This window comes from Pygoscelis adeliae, unplaced genomic scaffold, assembly GCF_000699105.1.
Source record: "Pygoscelis adeliae isolate BGI_AS28 unplaced genomic scaffold, ASM69910v1 Scaffold108, whole genome shotgun sequence".
Taxonomy (NCBI): Eukaryota; Metazoa; Chordata; class Aves; order Sphenisciformes; family Spheniscidae; genus Pygoscelis; species Pygoscelis adeliae.
Window position 1 is genome coordinate 8,105,096 of NW_008825498.1, and position 17,360 is coordinate 8,122,455.

The 17,360-nt window shown below is 39.0% G+C and overlaps 1 protein-coding gene across 1 annotated transcript in view; it reads right to left on the minus strand.

Annotated features, from left to right (window-relative positions):
- The window catches only part of LAMA3 (laminin, alpha 3), a 118,773-nt gene that overhangs the window by 3,344 nt on the left and 98,069 nt on the right, over nucleotides 1-17,360 (minus strand). The window contains exons 52-72 of the mRNA XM_009331488.1: nucleotides 16,830-16,929; nucleotides 16,323-16,439; nucleotides 16,060-16,239; nucleotides 14,811-14,953; nucleotides 13,578-13,754; nucleotides 12,221-12,372; nucleotides 11,957-12,122; nucleotides 11,333-11,466; nucleotides 10,670-10,820; nucleotides 9,680-9,799; nucleotides 8,627-8,751; nucleotides 8,154-8,274; nucleotides 6,816-6,956; nucleotides 5,897-6,027; nucleotides 4,926-5,057; nucleotides 3,142-3,286; nucleotides 2,679-2,845; nucleotides 2,079-2,268; nucleotides 1,637-1,777; nucleotides 667-826; nucleotides 402-529 (exon numbers count right to left, since the gene is read on the minus strand). Of these exons, the coding sequence (XP_009329763.1) occupies nucleotides 402-529; nucleotides 667-826; nucleotides 1,637-1,777; nucleotides 2,079-2,268; nucleotides 2,679-2,845; nucleotides 3,142-3,286; nucleotides 4,926-5,057; nucleotides 5,897-6,027; nucleotides 6,816-6,956; nucleotides 8,154-8,274; nucleotides 8,627-8,751; nucleotides 9,680-9,799; nucleotides 10,670-10,820; nucleotides 11,333-11,466; nucleotides 11,957-12,122; nucleotides 12,221-12,372; nucleotides 13,578-13,754; nucleotides 14,811-14,953; nucleotides 16,060-16,239; nucleotides 16,323-16,439; nucleotides 16,830-16,929 (3,021 nt within the window). The remainder of the gene's footprint in view (nucleotides 1-401; nucleotides 530-666; nucleotides 827-1,636; nucleotides 1,778-2,078; nucleotides 2,269-2,678; nucleotides 2,846-3,141; nucleotides 3,287-4,925; nucleotides 5,058-5,896; nucleotides 6,028-6,815; nucleotides 6,957-8,153; nucleotides 8,275-8,626; nucleotides 8,752-9,679; nucleotides 9,800-10,669; nucleotides 10,821-11,332; nucleotides 11,467-11,956; nucleotides 12,123-12,220; nucleotides 12,373-13,577; nucleotides 13,755-14,810; nucleotides 14,954-16,059; nucleotides 16,240-16,322; nucleotides 16,440-16,829; nucleotides 16,930-17,360) is intronic.

Below are 17,360 nucleotides of genomic sequence, written 5' to 3' on the forward strand. Positions count from 1 at the left end.
GGTTGTCAAGCATTGGAACAGGCTGCCCAGGGAAGTGGTTGAGTCACCATCCCTGGAGGTATTTAAAAGACGTGTAGACATGGTGCTTAGGGACATGGTTTAGTGGTGGACTTGGCAGTGCTAGGTTAACGGTTGGACTTGATGATCTTAAAGGTCTTTTCCAACCTAAACGATTCTATGATTCTAAGCTAGTGTGCACACAATGGAAGCTGCTAATGTAGGCACAGAGACAAGTTAAATGCTCAATTTTCCATGCGATAGTTTTAAATAACTCTGAGGAAGTTATTTAACTTTATACCTACAGACAAATGCTGTAACACATAAGTCCAGAGTTCAAGGTCAGAATTCCCCCTGCTGAATGAGGGCAATACAGCTGAAGTGGAAACACAGCCTGTACTTACCTTTCCTCCTTCCATGTAAATAGTCAAGTAGTTGTCTTGCTTGCTTCCAGCATGGAGGAGTATACCTGTTGAAGTCCTTGGCCGAATGGTAAATACAACCCTAAAATCCAAGCCCATCAGCAAATTACCTGTGGAGAATTAAACAGTGGGTAGAGGAATGATCATAGGAGATAATTGGAAAACCGTGTAAAAAATAAATTAAAAAATCCTTACACATACACACTTAAGACATAATTCCATATACCATAATCTCTACACAGCTTACCAATGGTGATATATCCTCCTTCATTAAAGAAATAAATCCCTGTGTCCATGGGAACATCCAGACATGGAAGTATGCCATTTTTTTGCTGAGGTGCATTCATGACTTTTCCGTTCATCTTAAAATTCCTCAGGCAACCCTTGAAACTGTTCATTGGTATATTCTGAAAGCATATTTCAAAACATGAATACTAAAGCATGATGGCAATTTTTTTAGTAAGAATACCTATTAGTTCTTTTGTACTGTTGGACTGTAGAAAGTCAACTGGCTCTAAAGGCACCTAAAACCTATCTCTGATGCAGTGAAAAGGTATTCCAAAATTTTAAAAAAGAGCTTAAAACATGAAAGTAACAGTTGATTTTGTGTTAACATAATTCCTGCTTGCAGAACAGATACTTCCCAATGATGTCTCAAAAAGACGACACAACAGGAGTTATGAAAACTCAAGTACACCCTTTCCTTCCTAAGAGGCTGTTTATTTAAATCTGAGTTTATAAAATGCCCTGCATCATTAGTTGTCCAATTTTTAAAGTAATAGGAACCACACATATTTCAGATTAAAATCCAGTTCTACATTCATAATTCCTTAATGAGAAGGATTACTTTGCTTCTCTACAGATTATCACTTAGTCCACTGAGGTAAATATTCTGCGGGAAGAAGGTATTCCTGGAATTACAAATGTGACTTTGGTCTTTTCTATTTTTTAAAGAATATAAATGAAAACAGTACATGGGTGTCATCACTGTCTCAGCAACACACGTTGAAAATGTGGGTCCAGCTGAGAGCTGTGTGAACGGATGAGGAAAAAGATCTGTAATGAACAACTACAAACACCAGTCACAGATGGTGCTCACTCGGTGCTTGGAAATATCCCCCAAACCTTTTCAACGCGGAAATCCTGCATATTAACACCTTCACATGTAATTAGTGCAGCATGGGGAGTGTGTGGGGGTGGATGTGTCAATTATTTACCTGTCTCTTCAGTGATGGCAGCCCTCCCACATAGATTGGTGGCTTAATGCTGATGGCAGAATTTGTTGCTAATCTTCCGTGCTGGGCCCTTAGACCATCAACGACAAGGCGGACATTCTCCCCATCTGTGCTGAAGACCACCTTTGCAGGGTGCAAACATAACAGAATGAAAAACCCCAAGGCCAGTGAAAGCCACTGGAGATTTTTTTCTTTAACTTAAACACCGTATTGTTGAAATATTTAAACTGAAAATAACATGCTGGGACCATCAGTCTCTATAAGCTCTCTCATAACAGAGACCTGTCAACCACATGAACTTTCAGGCATAGGAATTAACTTCAGATGACCAAAATCGAATTTCTAGTAACTTAAGAATTCAATAGGCTGTGCCTGCTGAAAGCTAGTTGTAGTTTCACCATGGTTCCTGTGCCATACTACTTACAGTGTGCCATTGCCCATCATTGTATTTAATACTGGTTTTGATTTTGATTCGTTTTGCTCCAGAGCCAAGTGAAAAGACAAAACGTCCTTTTGAAATGTGGAGAGCCATATAAGAGTCCTCAGACTTTTCCTCCATGAAAACTATTAATCCTCTTGATGATCGAGTCCGTACATCTACAGAAAAATGTAACCTGCAGTGGAAAGTAAGCACATTCAAATATAGGTCTATTTTGTTAGTTGCTGTATTCCTCCTGTTCTTTGGAAAAACGCCAGTGAAACTCCACTTGTGAAATGCAGAATATCTTTCAGGTGAAATCACAGTGTTCTACATTGCCTGCATTTCTGAATGTGAATGAAAGTTGACATATTCAGGCTTAGGACTTGTCATCAATATGCACTGTAATTGTCCACCACATCCAAGTCAATCTACTCAGTTTGGGTAAATGTTAGCAAAGAAAAACGATGCCTGAACCTTTAGAACCACTCTTCCATTATGCCCCAAGACATAAGCAGGAAGAAAACCCTAGCTTTTAGCACCCGAAGATTCAAACAGCTTTGACAATTCAAGTATTAGGAGGAGAACAGAGAACATTTGTATTACCTGTCTGTAGATGACGGTGGAGAAAACATGTAGGATATGAAACTGTTGGGTGTGCTTCCAAGGAGATACGCTTCACTGCTGACATTTAACTGAGTTGGTAAAATGTGGGTTTGCTGGTTTTGCACATTAGCGGCTTTCAAATAATCAAGGTATTTTTCACTCTGTACCTGTAAGACAGAATTGAAACATTTAGTATGTGTGAACATGAAAAAAAACATTTCAATCTCCACATTTAAGAGTTCCCACCTGAGGCAGTCAACAGCCTTCTCTGAATGACAGAGAAGCTGTTCTCATTCTGGACAGGTATGGGTTTAGCATGGAACTTCAACACATAAAGAACTTGCTTCAGATATGAGATGGAAGGAAAATAGTAACATCTGAATCTCAGTTCTACAAACCATGGCTGTGCAGACAAAGCCTTGGCATCAATATGGAGCAAAGATGACAGTAAAAATAAGCATACCTTGAGCATCTTAAGCCTGAGAGGATTTTTAAATTCTTTCAGCAGCAGTGGTTCAAGGTTCTCATATTTGCGGCAAGCTCCAAGGGATACACCAGTCTTTGCAGTATAATTAACGAGATTTTGAACCTCAGGGAGCTGACCTGCCCTAGAGTGATGAAAGCAGTAAGTGCTGTGACAGAGCATTCCTTTTCTTTAGCGTAATCAACAACATATTGTAAAACCGTGTTCTGTACAAAATAGATTTCCCAGTGACCTGAAGTTAAAGTATCAGTTTTCATTTTTCGATGAAAAATGTAGGTTCAATGCTGTAAAAAGTATTCACATTTGTCCTGGTTCTGCCCATTTCTTTTTGGCTATGCAAAAAACACTGACATTTTGTTCTCATGTCTTCTAAACAAACCATTTTTTGCTAAAAGCTATCTATTTAAAAAAAACAAAGAAATATTGCCATTGAAAAAAAGGGGAAAAAATGATAGCAGCCTTGATTGAATAAGATTTCTGGATCAGACTACAAAACTGTGCTGCTTAATTATGCATAACCAGTGGCAGATCAAGAAAAAATGGCAACATCAGGTCCTGCTAACTCAGTGATTCACCCTCACCTTAAATAAGATGTTCTAATGAGAATTGTCAAGGGGCAAAGCCCATCACAACTTAATATATAGCTTTAGTATTATAGCCAAATTATCAGAAAGACTGTCAAAACCAATTTCTTGTGTGTATAAAGAATAATATAGAGTAATACTATAATTTCATAAGTTGTACACAGCATCTAAATTACAAAACACTTTACAACTAGAAAAAGCAACGAAGCTCCTTGCCCGTGGTTTTCTATGAGAAGAGTGGTAGAGTTGGGAGCAGAACCTGAACTTCTTCAATTCCAGTCCAGTTCTCCATTTGCTTGATCAGACTAGCTACAATGTTAATTATCTATGTTGGTACTAAAAGAAATTTTCCAGATTTGGCTTCTGATGGGGAGGTTAATATACAAGTTACTTCATTGTCTTGCAGTGCTTTAAATGAAGATATAATTTGAGCAACCTGATCTAGTGAAAGATGCCCCTGCCCATGGCAGGGGGGTTGGACTAGGTGATCTTTAAGGTCCCCTCCAACCCAGACCATTCTGTGATTCTATGATAATAAAATCAAAATACACTATTTTTTTGTAAACTCTACACATGTATAAACATTCATCAAAACTTAGCTAAAACAAAGCTCACTGGGACATCACTTGTGACTCAAGGAGTACTTTTCTTCAAGTAATGCATTTATGCCTAATTTTTCTCCCAAATGTTGCCTGTAAGATATCTCTAATAACCAGAAGAACACATGTGGAAAAAGAGACAACATAAATCAGGCACTTGATTTTTATACATGTGCTCTCATTTGTTTGTGTGACTGTTTTGGTTCTGCCAGTAAGCTTTGCTCATTTCATTACCTGGCTCCCTGTGTAGCTATAATGATAAAATCTAGCAGATCTTTTTGGATGCCTTGCTGGAATACTTCCAATTCACTATGTTGAGTTCATTCTTTGATTAAAAGACTACTAAACAGGTATGATTCAGACTAAAATTCCATTACATCTGAACAGCAGATTTACTTACACCTTGATACCATGTATAATCTGCCTGAATAAAAGAATATTTTGGGGCAGCAAAGTTATGCATTCATGAAGGCTTCATGCATGTAGAAGAAGAGCGATTTAGCAAGAAGAGATTTTAATATGATTAAAGAAGGAAAACAGGCCAAAATACACAATACTAAAATCTTTCTAGGCCAAATACCTTTTTATAAAGATGTTTGAGATGCAACCTTCAAAATTATCTCCACCAAATTTTATAGGTTTGATTAATGCCCATTCTCTTGGAGAGTCAACTGATGCTAATGCTGACTCATCATCAACCAGCAGACGTACTCTGAAACCAAGTGAATAAAAATAAGCATGAAATCTAAAGAAATAGTTATGAACCTAAATGAAAAAAAAAAAAATATAAAAGAACCATTTGACAGATGTGTGTTCTTGTTACATTGTAATTATGCTAAAGCTTCATTATCTTACTTTTGGGATTTTTTCAGTATGTGCTCATTGACTGCTATGAAACGGCTCTGCTTTTCGGTAGTAGATATTGAGCAAGAGTTGAAGGTAGTACTTCAGTCCCACAGTGAAATCCTGGTCCAATTGAAATTCATGAAAAAACTCTCACTGACAACTATGGGACAGGATTTCATCCTTTGTGTCAAAATGGTGCACTTGACATGTTAGCAACAGCTACTATAGATAATATTAAGTTATAATTACCCAAAATTATAGCCAATCATTGAAAACTTTCCACTTCAACTAACACATGTCATTTTATGTGTTCCACAGAAATTAATATGATTTAGGAGCTTTTCAGTAAATTGTCTCTTCTGATATCTGCATAACAGATCATTATTGAAAAAACAGACACAATATCAGCTTCTTCCCTGGGCCTTTAACCACCTATGTTACAGTGACATGTGTAAAGGCTATGGGAAGGCAAAGAGGTCCAAAGCTCCAGCTTGACAAGCAGTCAAAACTCACACAATCTATAAAAGACATGCATAGTGATGTACAGCTGTACATCATAGGTACCGACATGCACATTCATAGACCAAAAATCTCCTTTGCTAGCACAGGCCATTTTTAGCTGTGTACCCAAAGAACAAGTCACACAAAATTTTAATCTTCTTTCTCCAACCACAACATAAAAGAATCATATAGAACTGGACTCACCTGTTGTCTGTTTTTATTACTGTCACATAATGCATTGACCCATCTTCATATTTCTTTTTCAGTTCGATTTCCTTCTCTCCCATCTTTGCAATTACAAAGCCAGGTCTCAGAAAGATGGTAAGAATATTAGGCTATAAAAGAATCCCACAAAACGATCAGGTAAATGCAAGTGCCTTTAGTTCTCCTTGATATTGCCATTAATACAATTCTCAGTGGTCTCTTGTGGGAAAGAAATTTTCTTACACTAAAACTGTATTTCTCAGTCATCTAGTACCAGATATGACGCCCAGTTCTGCACGATTAGCATAGTTCCTGTTTTAAAATACCTCTCCACACTGAATAGCAAACAGTTATTTAAAATACTTGTTTAAATTATTTTTACAAAAAGCAGAGGATTCAGTTCTCCACTTCTCAAATGCCTGGTGTGCACTCACTTCTTAACTCCTCCAGCAAGCAAGAATGGAGTTCTGCTTGAACCTCCCTGCTTTCTGAGGGAACATAGCCAAAATCAACTCCTTTTCTCTGCATATTTGATCACGGTAATATTTCTGCGTGGGCAGAATGCCAGTTTTTCCTGAGAAAATTTCCAGCCAACTGTATTAGGCAACAGTTATCCTACTGGGATGGTGGTGGTACGGTACATGAGCTACTCTGCAGAAGGCTTGAGTTCAAAGCTCAGTTACTCGTCAAACTACTTGTTGGTTGAGTGAAGAAACTGCCAGGATGAGTTTCTCTGGCCTATGACATGCAAGATGCCGTGCTCAAAAGATGATTAGAATAGGCATTTCTTGCCTTAAAATACAGGAATCTACATGAGACTTAGGGCACAAACTGATGCCAAATTGACACAGTCGCAAACAGACGTGACTGATCCAGAAATAAAACCAATCACATATTCTAAGTTGAACATGTTTCATACCCCTAGATTGTAATTTAAGAGTGTTCCAGTCGATGCCATCGTCTGAAAGCCAAAGCCAACTTGGAAATCCTTGGGAAATGGGAAACCTGCTGCACTCAGGCTCAGTGTTCCCTTCTTGGAGAAGGCTGCAGATCTGACGAGCTGAAAGAGAGATAATAATACTTTCAGTCATTTTCCTTTTAATCAGAAGAAATGGCAGCATGGGACAACAACTGCCCTACTCAACATAATTGCGACCGACTCCAGTCAAAACCAAGCACAAGGCAAACTGCAAGTACAAGTATTTCAGTACAGAACAGACTGACTGAATTGGTTCTACCAGCATTAACTATGATCTGAGAAACTCTAAAGGGAGATGAGGCTTGCTGAGTATAACGAGCTGTTCGTCTCTAGCTACTCTTAGCATTGACACGATGGCTTTGAAAGTTTTCACATTTGGGGACACAAAAATGAGCAGCTGGAGGAATGGTTCATAAGTACGGAGCTGTGCAGATGAGCTACATAACTGAAACTGCATGAGTCACAGGACAGAATATACCTGGGCCTTTTTGAACACAACACGTTTTAGTATATGAGAAGTTACACAGATATAGACAGAGAATGAAAGTCAGACCCTCTGCATAGGGAAATGGACTGCAAAGAAAATGCTCTGTGAAAAGTTTAGATGCCACAAAAGGAAAGCAAATGAGCACAAACTTTCAGTGCAATGCCATAGTAAAAAGGGCAAATGGGATCATGCACCATGTAAGTAGCAGTAAGTAGAAGCAGAAGGGTAGTTTTCATCTCTCCATGCAGCATTGGTTAAGACAACACTGAAATGTCACATTGTCCCATTTTAAAAAGAGCGTGGCAAAACTCAAGGGTGCACAGATAATAATTATAAAACAATCAGATGAGTGGAGCAATAGCCTTACAATGAGACGCTTCGGTGGAAGTAGAGCCTGCTTAGCTCTTTCAAGAAAAAAGGTTGAGAGGTCATTTAATTAGGAAGCATAAGCACCTTGGCAAGAAGAAAGATCCTGAGTAGTATTAAGTAACTAAGTGTTCTGGCCTAGTCAATAACAGCAACTGGAAGCCAACAAGTGTACATGGTAAATATGAATTCTTAATTGTACACAAGATTAATTAAGAGGGTGGACCATATGCTGAGGCAAGCTATCACAGTAGGAGTGGAGTCTCCTTTCTTCCGTATCTTCCTACCAAGCCCAGGTTCTTTTATTACCATCACGTTAATCAAATATAATTTTTGACCTAAGTAAAACATAATGGTCCAGGATTTATAGACAAACCAGACTCTGTGAACTCTAGCAGAAGTTTTTAAGGAACTTTGTTAGTTACCTTCCAGTCGTCTGAACATTTCTTGCTGACACCAAAAGTCTCGTCAAAAATAACAGATGCAGTGTTAGGGTTTTTCACATTCTTCATGCAGCCCCGGAATGGAGGTGTGGATATATTAAAGCTGGTTTCAGGGAGTGGAAGGAAAAAGAGTTCAGTAGCCTGGTATTTCAAAGCACACACCAGTATAGTAGCCTGTAAATGCTGACAATATAAGAAATAGAAAAACAGAACAAGAGCAATCTTTCTTGCACACACATACGTCATGCTGATCAAACCCAATCTTCAGGATACAGTCCAACAAAGATCCCACCATTATCCAAAAATCACAGATTATGATCATGTATTATACACTGGTTATTTTCATATCACATAAGATACCCGATACAGAGTGTGAACAAAATTGCCCAAGGAAAGAGTTTAGATGGAGTTTCCATACAAAGCCTGTGTGTTACAGGCTTTTTATAGTTACTCACCGTTCCCGTAGAGAAGGTGGAATTCCACCTAGGTAATACGTAGTGAAAAGGAAGACATTTATGTTGGCTTTAATATCAGGACTGACATGAACAGTATTCCTACTTCGGGCAAGCACCAAATGAATCTGAAATAGGTGAATAGTGAGAATTACTTCACTTTGCAGAAACAAAAATCACTTAGCAGATTAAAAGTAGTCCCACAGAGCAGGACACGGGGGTTTTTTTCCCTCCTTTCGTATACTAGTGCCTTAAATCCAGAATAATTGCAGTGGTTCAAAGGTACTTTGCAAAATTTGGGCATTTAGCCAAAACAAATGCCTAAGGAAAATGCTCTACTATCCAAATACAAGGGGAGGTTTTATTTTCCTCAGGAAGATTGCCCTAAAAATACACCTCACCTAACATTCAGATACTGCCTTCTATTTGCAGTTGAAGATTCAGGAGCTGCTGCCTGATACAAAGACCAGGTCAGTCAGCTGGCTGGAGGTAACTTGACCCAGTATGGCATAAAGGCTCCCTCCAGCAGACCCTGTGACCTACACTATTTAGTTGGAGATGTAGTAAGGGGAAAAGGGAGAATGAATCAACATGGCAATCAAAGGTTTTAACAATGTCTTTACAATTTCACTCTAGTAGTGCTACGAAACAGCCGGACTGAAGCTAAGTAGACAGGCAACAGCAAAAAGACTACAAAAAAGTAATCTCTGTAAAGATCAGCCTGGCCTGAAGAAATAAACCTTTAGGTGGTAAAAACACTAATCTAAGTATTAAAATAATGTTAATAATTGCAACGTGCACAACTCTCTGTAAATAAAGCAATACTCTGTCAAAGAGTTTTTTTCTTTGGTGTTTTTTCTGTTAAAACTGAACTTATTCACAGGAAAGCACAACAGTAGAAAGATTAATTTTCACGCATCCAAACTAATCCCCAACAGCTTGATCCCCTCAACACAAAAGGAACACTTCACAACTAAACTTCACAACAAGATGTTTAGTTTCAGCTAATATGTATTTTTACAAATAACGATCACTTGATTGTTTAAAATGACATACTTGTTTATATGTTCCATCATTTACAGTTGCATTGGTTTCTATTTCTTTTGGAGGCTCAGAGCCAACTTTGTATCTAAAAACTGTATGACCATCTTTAATGAGCACACTGATGAACTGATCCTGCAGTAAAAAAAAAACAACAAAACCACCAACACAATTAAACTGCCAACGTTTCATATATATTTCACTGTCATGCGAATAATTTTAAAGAAGCTATCTAGTTGTTTCAATAAAGCTTTTGGGGGAAAAGATAAGACAAAGCAAACTAAAACTTATAATAATAGCAACCATAATTACTTTAAACTGTTATAAACAGATCTGGTATCAGCTCCAGATGTATTCTCCAAATCTCTAGAGGACTTTTTGTCATTTCAAATGTCTACTGACTTTTTACAGCATTGAGAAATTATCCAGAACATGTCACAGTGATTGCAAACATGCCTATAATATTATTAGATAAGTAGCATCACTGCTGTTTTGAGCACCTTTACAGGTATAAGTCACCACGGCACTTTCTAAATTCTTCCTTACTCTGTTACCACCCATATCTAGATTTGGGAAGAGTGTACTTCCACTTTTGGAGGATTTCAGTATTTCAAAATTGGTTTGATTCAAATTACATCCTCCCTGCCTGCCCCCCAGTTCTGAATTCTCTGCATGGCCTAATGGAGGAGCTACTTGGAATGATTTTTTTCTCAGCCTTGACAAAGTGAGTATTCAGCAGCCGTTATAGAATCACAGAATATCTCAAGTTGGAAGGGACCCATAAGGATCATTGAGTCCAACTCCCTGCTCCTCGCAGGACTACCTAAAACTAAACCATATGACATTAAACATACAGCAGAATCTACTAATCTGCCACACGGACAAAAATAACACTTTTAAGAAATTTCCTTACAGTTATTACTAAATCTAACATGTTCTCGAGTAAGCGAAGTTTTTAAAAATGTTCTTGGACCCCAAAACAAACAGAAGTGTTCCACCAATTACCCCATTTGCTGCAAAAAACACAATGCCTTCATCTGCAGTAGTCTCAATTGTCTGCTCGTAGCGTACTCGGCTGTGGGTATTTTGTTCTTTCAATGTGACACTGGCATAACCAGTGCCTTCAAAATAGCTTTGGTCAGTCTCTTCTTTATACCTGTAATAATTCAGTGTCACAGATGTGAATATATGAGAGCAAAAACTATTACCACATGGACTTACTGTCATTATAATTTTAAAAAAGCTTAAGTTAAAGCATTTGGTACAGGGCCACTAACAGGGCCAACTGTACCTGACCTAACCCAAGTAAAGAGAAAAACTTCCACTGCCTTCTACTGGATTCGCATATGGTCTTTAGAGAGGAAATAATTCGTGACTGACTTTTTTGCACTTAATGTAATATTTACTTTATAAAGGAGCTGAATACATTAGTCCACAAATTGTGTCTGGGTATTGTAACATTTAAATTGTTGGCCAGTGGACTGAGATTGCCATAGATGTGAATTGTGCCAATACTGAGGATTTTCTCTAAGAAATGTAGTAATGACCAAGAGTTAGAAAAAAATCACCAGTTTAGCCACAATGGTTATTCTTCTGGATGTGAAAAGGCAAGAATTCATAATGATAAAAATCACAGAAGCGTGAAAAACTTCTGTGTTTATATCATACCTTCTGCAGGGTTGCACTTCAGTGGTATTGAGATTAAATGTCCTCTTGAAGTTGTAAAGGCTGATGATATGCTCGTTTAGGTTGTCTAATTCAATGCAGCCTTCATAATGAGGGTAGTCTAGCTTACGTGGAGGCTGCAAAATAGTGTCATCAGAAACTTTCCGTCAACATCAGCTGACAAAATTTTACATTGACATGTAACTGCTAAGACCTACTGCAAATATTAATAGGACACCGAACATGACATTCTAAATATCATAAAATTATTATCTCTTTGTATATAATATCCAAACCATCTGATACCACCCCAGGAGTAGTGCAGCACAACTTAAAGCTGAGTCATATGAATGGATTGGGAATAGTACTTAGCAGGGCTGGACAGGTTTCATGCTGTCCTCGGCAGATGAAATACAAATACCATCATGCTCCCTTCTTTGAGTTCTAGCATACTATAAGCCAGGCAGCTTCTGTAGGAAGTAGCATCTCCTTGCATCCTGTTTATTCCTACTGACATGGATAAACTTTTACACAGCCTTTGAAAGACTGCTAGTTCCAACCTTTACTTGTAAGAACAACAGAATGATTAACATGGAAATCTCTTTAAAAGACTAAGCAACACTGTACCCTAAAATCTGGTGGATATCCTCCAACATAAAAGACAACAGTACTGGGATCAAGATTTAGGAGAGTGTCACTGTCTCCACTGCTTGCAGTCAAAGGGCTTTCTCCATACTCTGGAGAAGTTGATGTTGCTGCTTTGATGTAATTCAGCTTTACATGCTGGTAAATCCTAAAACCAAAACAGACAGGCAAAATATCACATCACACTAATAAAAGATGTTCTTAACAGGTTTTGGAAAAGACTGTTGTGCACTGTGGATCTTATACCTTTCAAACTTAACTTGATCCATAACGGCTTCCTCAGTTTCGCTTTCAGTCACAAATGGCTGCACATCTATTTCTACATCACCGTCTCCCAGGTTATAGACACAAGTGAGGTGACCACCTTTCACAGCCATACCGATATAGTCCTTGGAAGCCTAAGAATAGCAAAGCAAATAATCATTAATAAATGATTGATGTTAATGAAAGTAAAATACAGCAGCACTTCCCCAGAGACATCATCATACTGTGCATTAGTCACAAGAAATCCACCCACCTGATGATGAGAATTGTTATTAAGTTTATCAGTTCTGGGAAGAAAAAATTGTAATCTTACATGTTGCACTGATTCAATGAATAATGTGCTGCACTGATTCAGTGAATATAATTATAAATTAATTGAAGGGTCATGTGTGGCTTTTTATAACAACAGTAGCTAAAATAATTTTCGCATTTATAACATCTCTCGGCTAAAGCCATGAAAACATGACACCTTTACTAAAAATTAGACTGAACATCTGTGAAATAAAAAAGATGTTTGGAGTAACACTCAGTCAAGGACAATGGTTCCTACTGAGGTGACTGGAAGCAGTCATTTTCCCAAACAATTCACATTTTATTTCTCCAACATACCATATTTCACAAGTAACAACTAAAATGCTGTCAACAGATATCCTGGCCAGATATTCAGGGGATAACAAGGTGACATCCAATGTAGAACAACTACCTTTAAACAGCTTTCTGTGTATGCACAAGTCTCACTACAGATACAGCTGCTGTCAGATAACAAGACTCAAAAATACATAGTTAGGAACCGCACGCAGGAAATTTTCAAAATGTTTGATGGTGCTTGAGCAAGCCTGAATGCACAAGCAGGTCTGTACTATTCTGCATATTCAGAAGAGAAAGAAATGAAGGGCTGAGGGACTGAATTTTAAAACTGAAACGACCACTTTTTTTTAACCAACAGAGAAACTCACAATGACTTCTACTGTGATAAGAGTCAAAGCTCCGAGGCAGGAGTTGGGCTGAGTTTGTGCTGACTGCTGCAGAACCTGACACTTCTGACAAGACTGTATGATGGTATCCATGACTGAGAAGTGACTTCCAAAGGAGCAAAACAGCAAAGCATCAAAGGGCAAAGCAGTCAGTCACCCAACAAGTTACTTTGCCGGAGGAGGAATGAACTATTCTTCACAAAACACTTCTGCCACCACATAATGGCAATATATAAATGGCAATTATAAATTATAAATGGGCCAACAGTAGCTATAAACTTCAGTCAAAATAAAACATCTCCCATCTGTTTCTCAAAGCGTGTTGTCTGTTCTAAAAATCAGATTAAATCTCAAAATATACCTACATCTTTATTACCCAGGTACAGTACAAACTTATTTGATGCCCTCTGGGGGGCATCTGATCTTGTCTGAGGTCTTTGGAGAAAGAAAGAAAGTGAAGTATAGCCTTTCAGATCTTCAAGGTTGCTCGGAGGTCGAACCTCTACACCAGAGCTGCCATTGAACCTCATAGGAATAGCAACCTGTTAAGAAAAACAAAATTCAGTACGTTATAATTATCTATTGCTACTACTCCTATTTATTTCACTGTTGTTTTTAATTGTGAAGTAACCTATTACATATCCTAGTCATGTTACAGCCATCAATTGCTACAGATTTGGACTCTGATCCTACCAAACAATGTAATTAGGAAACAGACTGGATAATACAGTATTCTGTATTATCGATACTTACCGCTTAACACAGTACTTTTTTACTCCAGACATCAACTAATCAACCTTTACCATGCCTGTCAAGTAATTATAACCTTCAATACACGACAGGGAAGGATACGCCCTGCAGCTCTAAAGAGCAGGCCTATGAATTATTTAGACGTCTACATACATATCCTGATGCTTCACTTAGCTGGACTTGACTGTCTGTTGGAAATTGTAATGCACCTCTGACATTAATAAAGACACGTCCTCTTACAGCTATTTACACCACGGTCACAGATTCCTCTTACTCATTGTAACTGTAGGCTATTTGTGATGACCTCAGTGATGCTTCTCAGGGACCTGAGACACGCTATCCCTTGAGCAACTACAGCAGTTGCTTAAATGGAGAAAGGGCAGTCTAATAAGGAGATGATAGTAGGCAAGTCCTAATGTCTTGGGGCAGCTGAAACATGAGAGCACAGGGCTACACAACTTCTTTGGCAGTGTCAGCGTTCAACTGGCCATGCGTGGGTGGAAAGCCCTGCCTCTAAGCTGCAGAGCCGACTCTACCCCTGCTGCCAAAGCCACCACAAGGTACCTTGGAAGGCAAGAGGCTATTGTACAAATAAGTATTGCAGAGATGCCCTGGAAAAAAACCCTACGGGAGGAGGACGCAGTAGCATCCACTCATTTTTATGTACAAATTATGCTTCCCATCATCACAGTTACTTCAAGTGCTGGGTGGAGCTGTTGAATTAAATTTATGTCTGGTCTTTCACGTACATTTTAACAAAATGACTTAGAAAGAGAAAGAGGAACAAAAGTACTGCTGTGTGTCCAAACCACTGAGGGTCAAGCATGATTGCAATGTTCAGGACAGACCTTATTTGCAGCATCTCTTGCCTGCTGAATCAGCTCTCTTACGCGATTTACGTTCTCAGAGATGTTGCTTATTGGCATCAGCTGTTGGTTGATACTCTCAATCTTGCTGAACAGATCTGGAAGTTTGTTTGTCAATTTTTTTACTGCAATGAAAGAAAAAAAATCATTGATGATAGAAAGGAGGAGGAAAACAGATGCAAAAATATGATATCACTACACAAGTTATCAGAAAAGCAGCGAGCAGGGTGATGACAGAACTGTTTCCATTAGTCCTACAATATTAGAAAGCCCTCACTGAAACTAGCAGTTTATACAGAGGTTATTGTACTCCTGGAATTTGTGGCCAAAGGTATTTGTGGAAGCAGACAGAATCAGCGCTTCCAAAAACGCAATAGATAAATTCAGGTCCAGAAAACAACACTAAATAGAACAGACAGGGATGTCATCTTGTCCAACCCCTGTGCTCAAGCATGGCCACCTAGTGCCAGTTGCCCAGAATCATGTCTAGACAACTTTTTAATATCTCCAAGGTTAGAGGCTTCACAACCTCTCTGGGCAATCTGTGCCAGTGCTTGGTCACCTTCACAGTAAAAAAGTGTTTCCTGATGTTCAGAGGGAACCTCCTGTGTTCCAGCCTTTGCCGCAAGGACACATTGCTGGCTCATGTTCAACTTGGTGCCCACCAGGACCCCCAGGTCCTTTTCTGCAAAGCTGTTTTCCAGCTTGGCCGCCACCCCCCAGCATATGGTGCATGGGGTTGTTTCTCCTCAGGTGCAGGACTTCTCCTTGTTGAACTTCATGAGGTTTCTGTCAGCCCACTTTTACAGCCTGTTGAGGTCCCTCTGGATGGCAGTACAATCCTCTGGTGTATCAGCCCCTCCTCCCAGTTTTGTGTCATCAGCAAACTTGCTGAGGGTACACTCTGCCCCATCATCCAGGTCATTAACGAAGATGTTAAACAGGATCGGACCCAGTACTGAACCCTGGGGTACCCTGCTAGTCACTGGCCTCCAAGTCTTTAGAGACTAGTCATGGTATCAGCTTTTAACACATACCACAGGATGGCCTGAATCACCTTCTGTTGTACCTGTCCCTTTCCACCGGCAATAAAGAAATCTCAGAATACTAGCTTAGGCTAGGTGCCTAACTTTTTGATGACTAAAATTTCTGCTGCAAAACTGACCGTTTTGCACTAACAGTGACTTGGCAGGTCTCAGATAGCACCTGCAACAGCAAATACAACACCTACCTGAATTGTTTGCCTCCATCAATGCTTTACTGAAGCCAGCACTCTGTGTGCTTCCATAGGTACTCTTCATTTTTTCCACATCTACTTGAATTGGGAGCAGTTCATCCAATACATTAGTTGTGACATCGTTGGCACTTTTTACCATGTTCTTTGCACTGGCGATGATGCTGTCGATGTCATCTGAAAGACACACAAATGCATGTGCAGATTCTTATAGTAATAGATGAAAGAGGCAAAACAGAAGTGATCAGTAACTCACTCACCTCTGTTTATCCCATTGAGATTATTTTGAAGAGTGACAAGATTAGTTTGCAATGTATTCTTCTTTCCATCAGCGATATCAAGTCTTTGCTTTATGTCTTCAAGGGTTGGACCAATAGCTGCAAAACAGTGAATGCCCTGTATGAATTTTAAACAGGAATACCACCTCTCTGTTGGACAGGTGGTATGGCAGCACCAGTCTGTACTTTTACACAGCTCATGTTGCCAGTGAGCATTGAATGAGCATTTGCACTGCAAAACAAGTACAAGGCTAAGGATTTGCTGGACAGGAGTACTGCAAAGGTGTATAGCATTGCAGAGGTACGAAATCCACTTTCTCGCCTTTTTGCCACTAGAAATATCCATCACAAGTTGTCCCATTTTAATGGAACTAGGCTCTTCTGGTTAACTATGTGCTGCAGAGCTTTGCTGAACTGTGAAAATTCATGGTTCAATGAAAGCTTGTCATGCTGTGCCACCATTTCTGCTATCACTTTCTTTTTCCATACCTTGCAATGTCCTTTCAGTCTCCTGTGCTTGATTCAAGAGCGTACTGCTCTCGGTTTTTAACTTTGCAGCTTTTCCTGATAGGTCTTCTCTCTTCACAGTCTGGTAATAGAAGCACAGTACTGTAAGACTGCTTTAATAATTATACTAAAATTTAAAGAGTAAAAGAGAGAGATAGCCCAATCCAGTTTAAAAAAACAACTATACAAGGGCAGAGACTTCATGTGAAGAATACCACCTTAAATAACAATTATCAAGATTAATTTAAGAATAACACAACCTTGGTCTTTAGCAAACTTCTGATAGAATTTGGGGCATTTGGAAGAAATTACTAGCACACAGCTGTTGGATACTACTCCTCTGCTGAAGAGCTTGTGGGTATTACTACTGCAAAGTAAAAGAGAATACCTGAAATCACCTTCAATGATTACCAGGCTTGCCTTATGCTGATCTCTTTATTTTGCACTGAAAGGAACAGTTAGTATTCATATGGACAGCCTCATCAGAAAGGCAGTAACTAGCCTGTTTAGTGC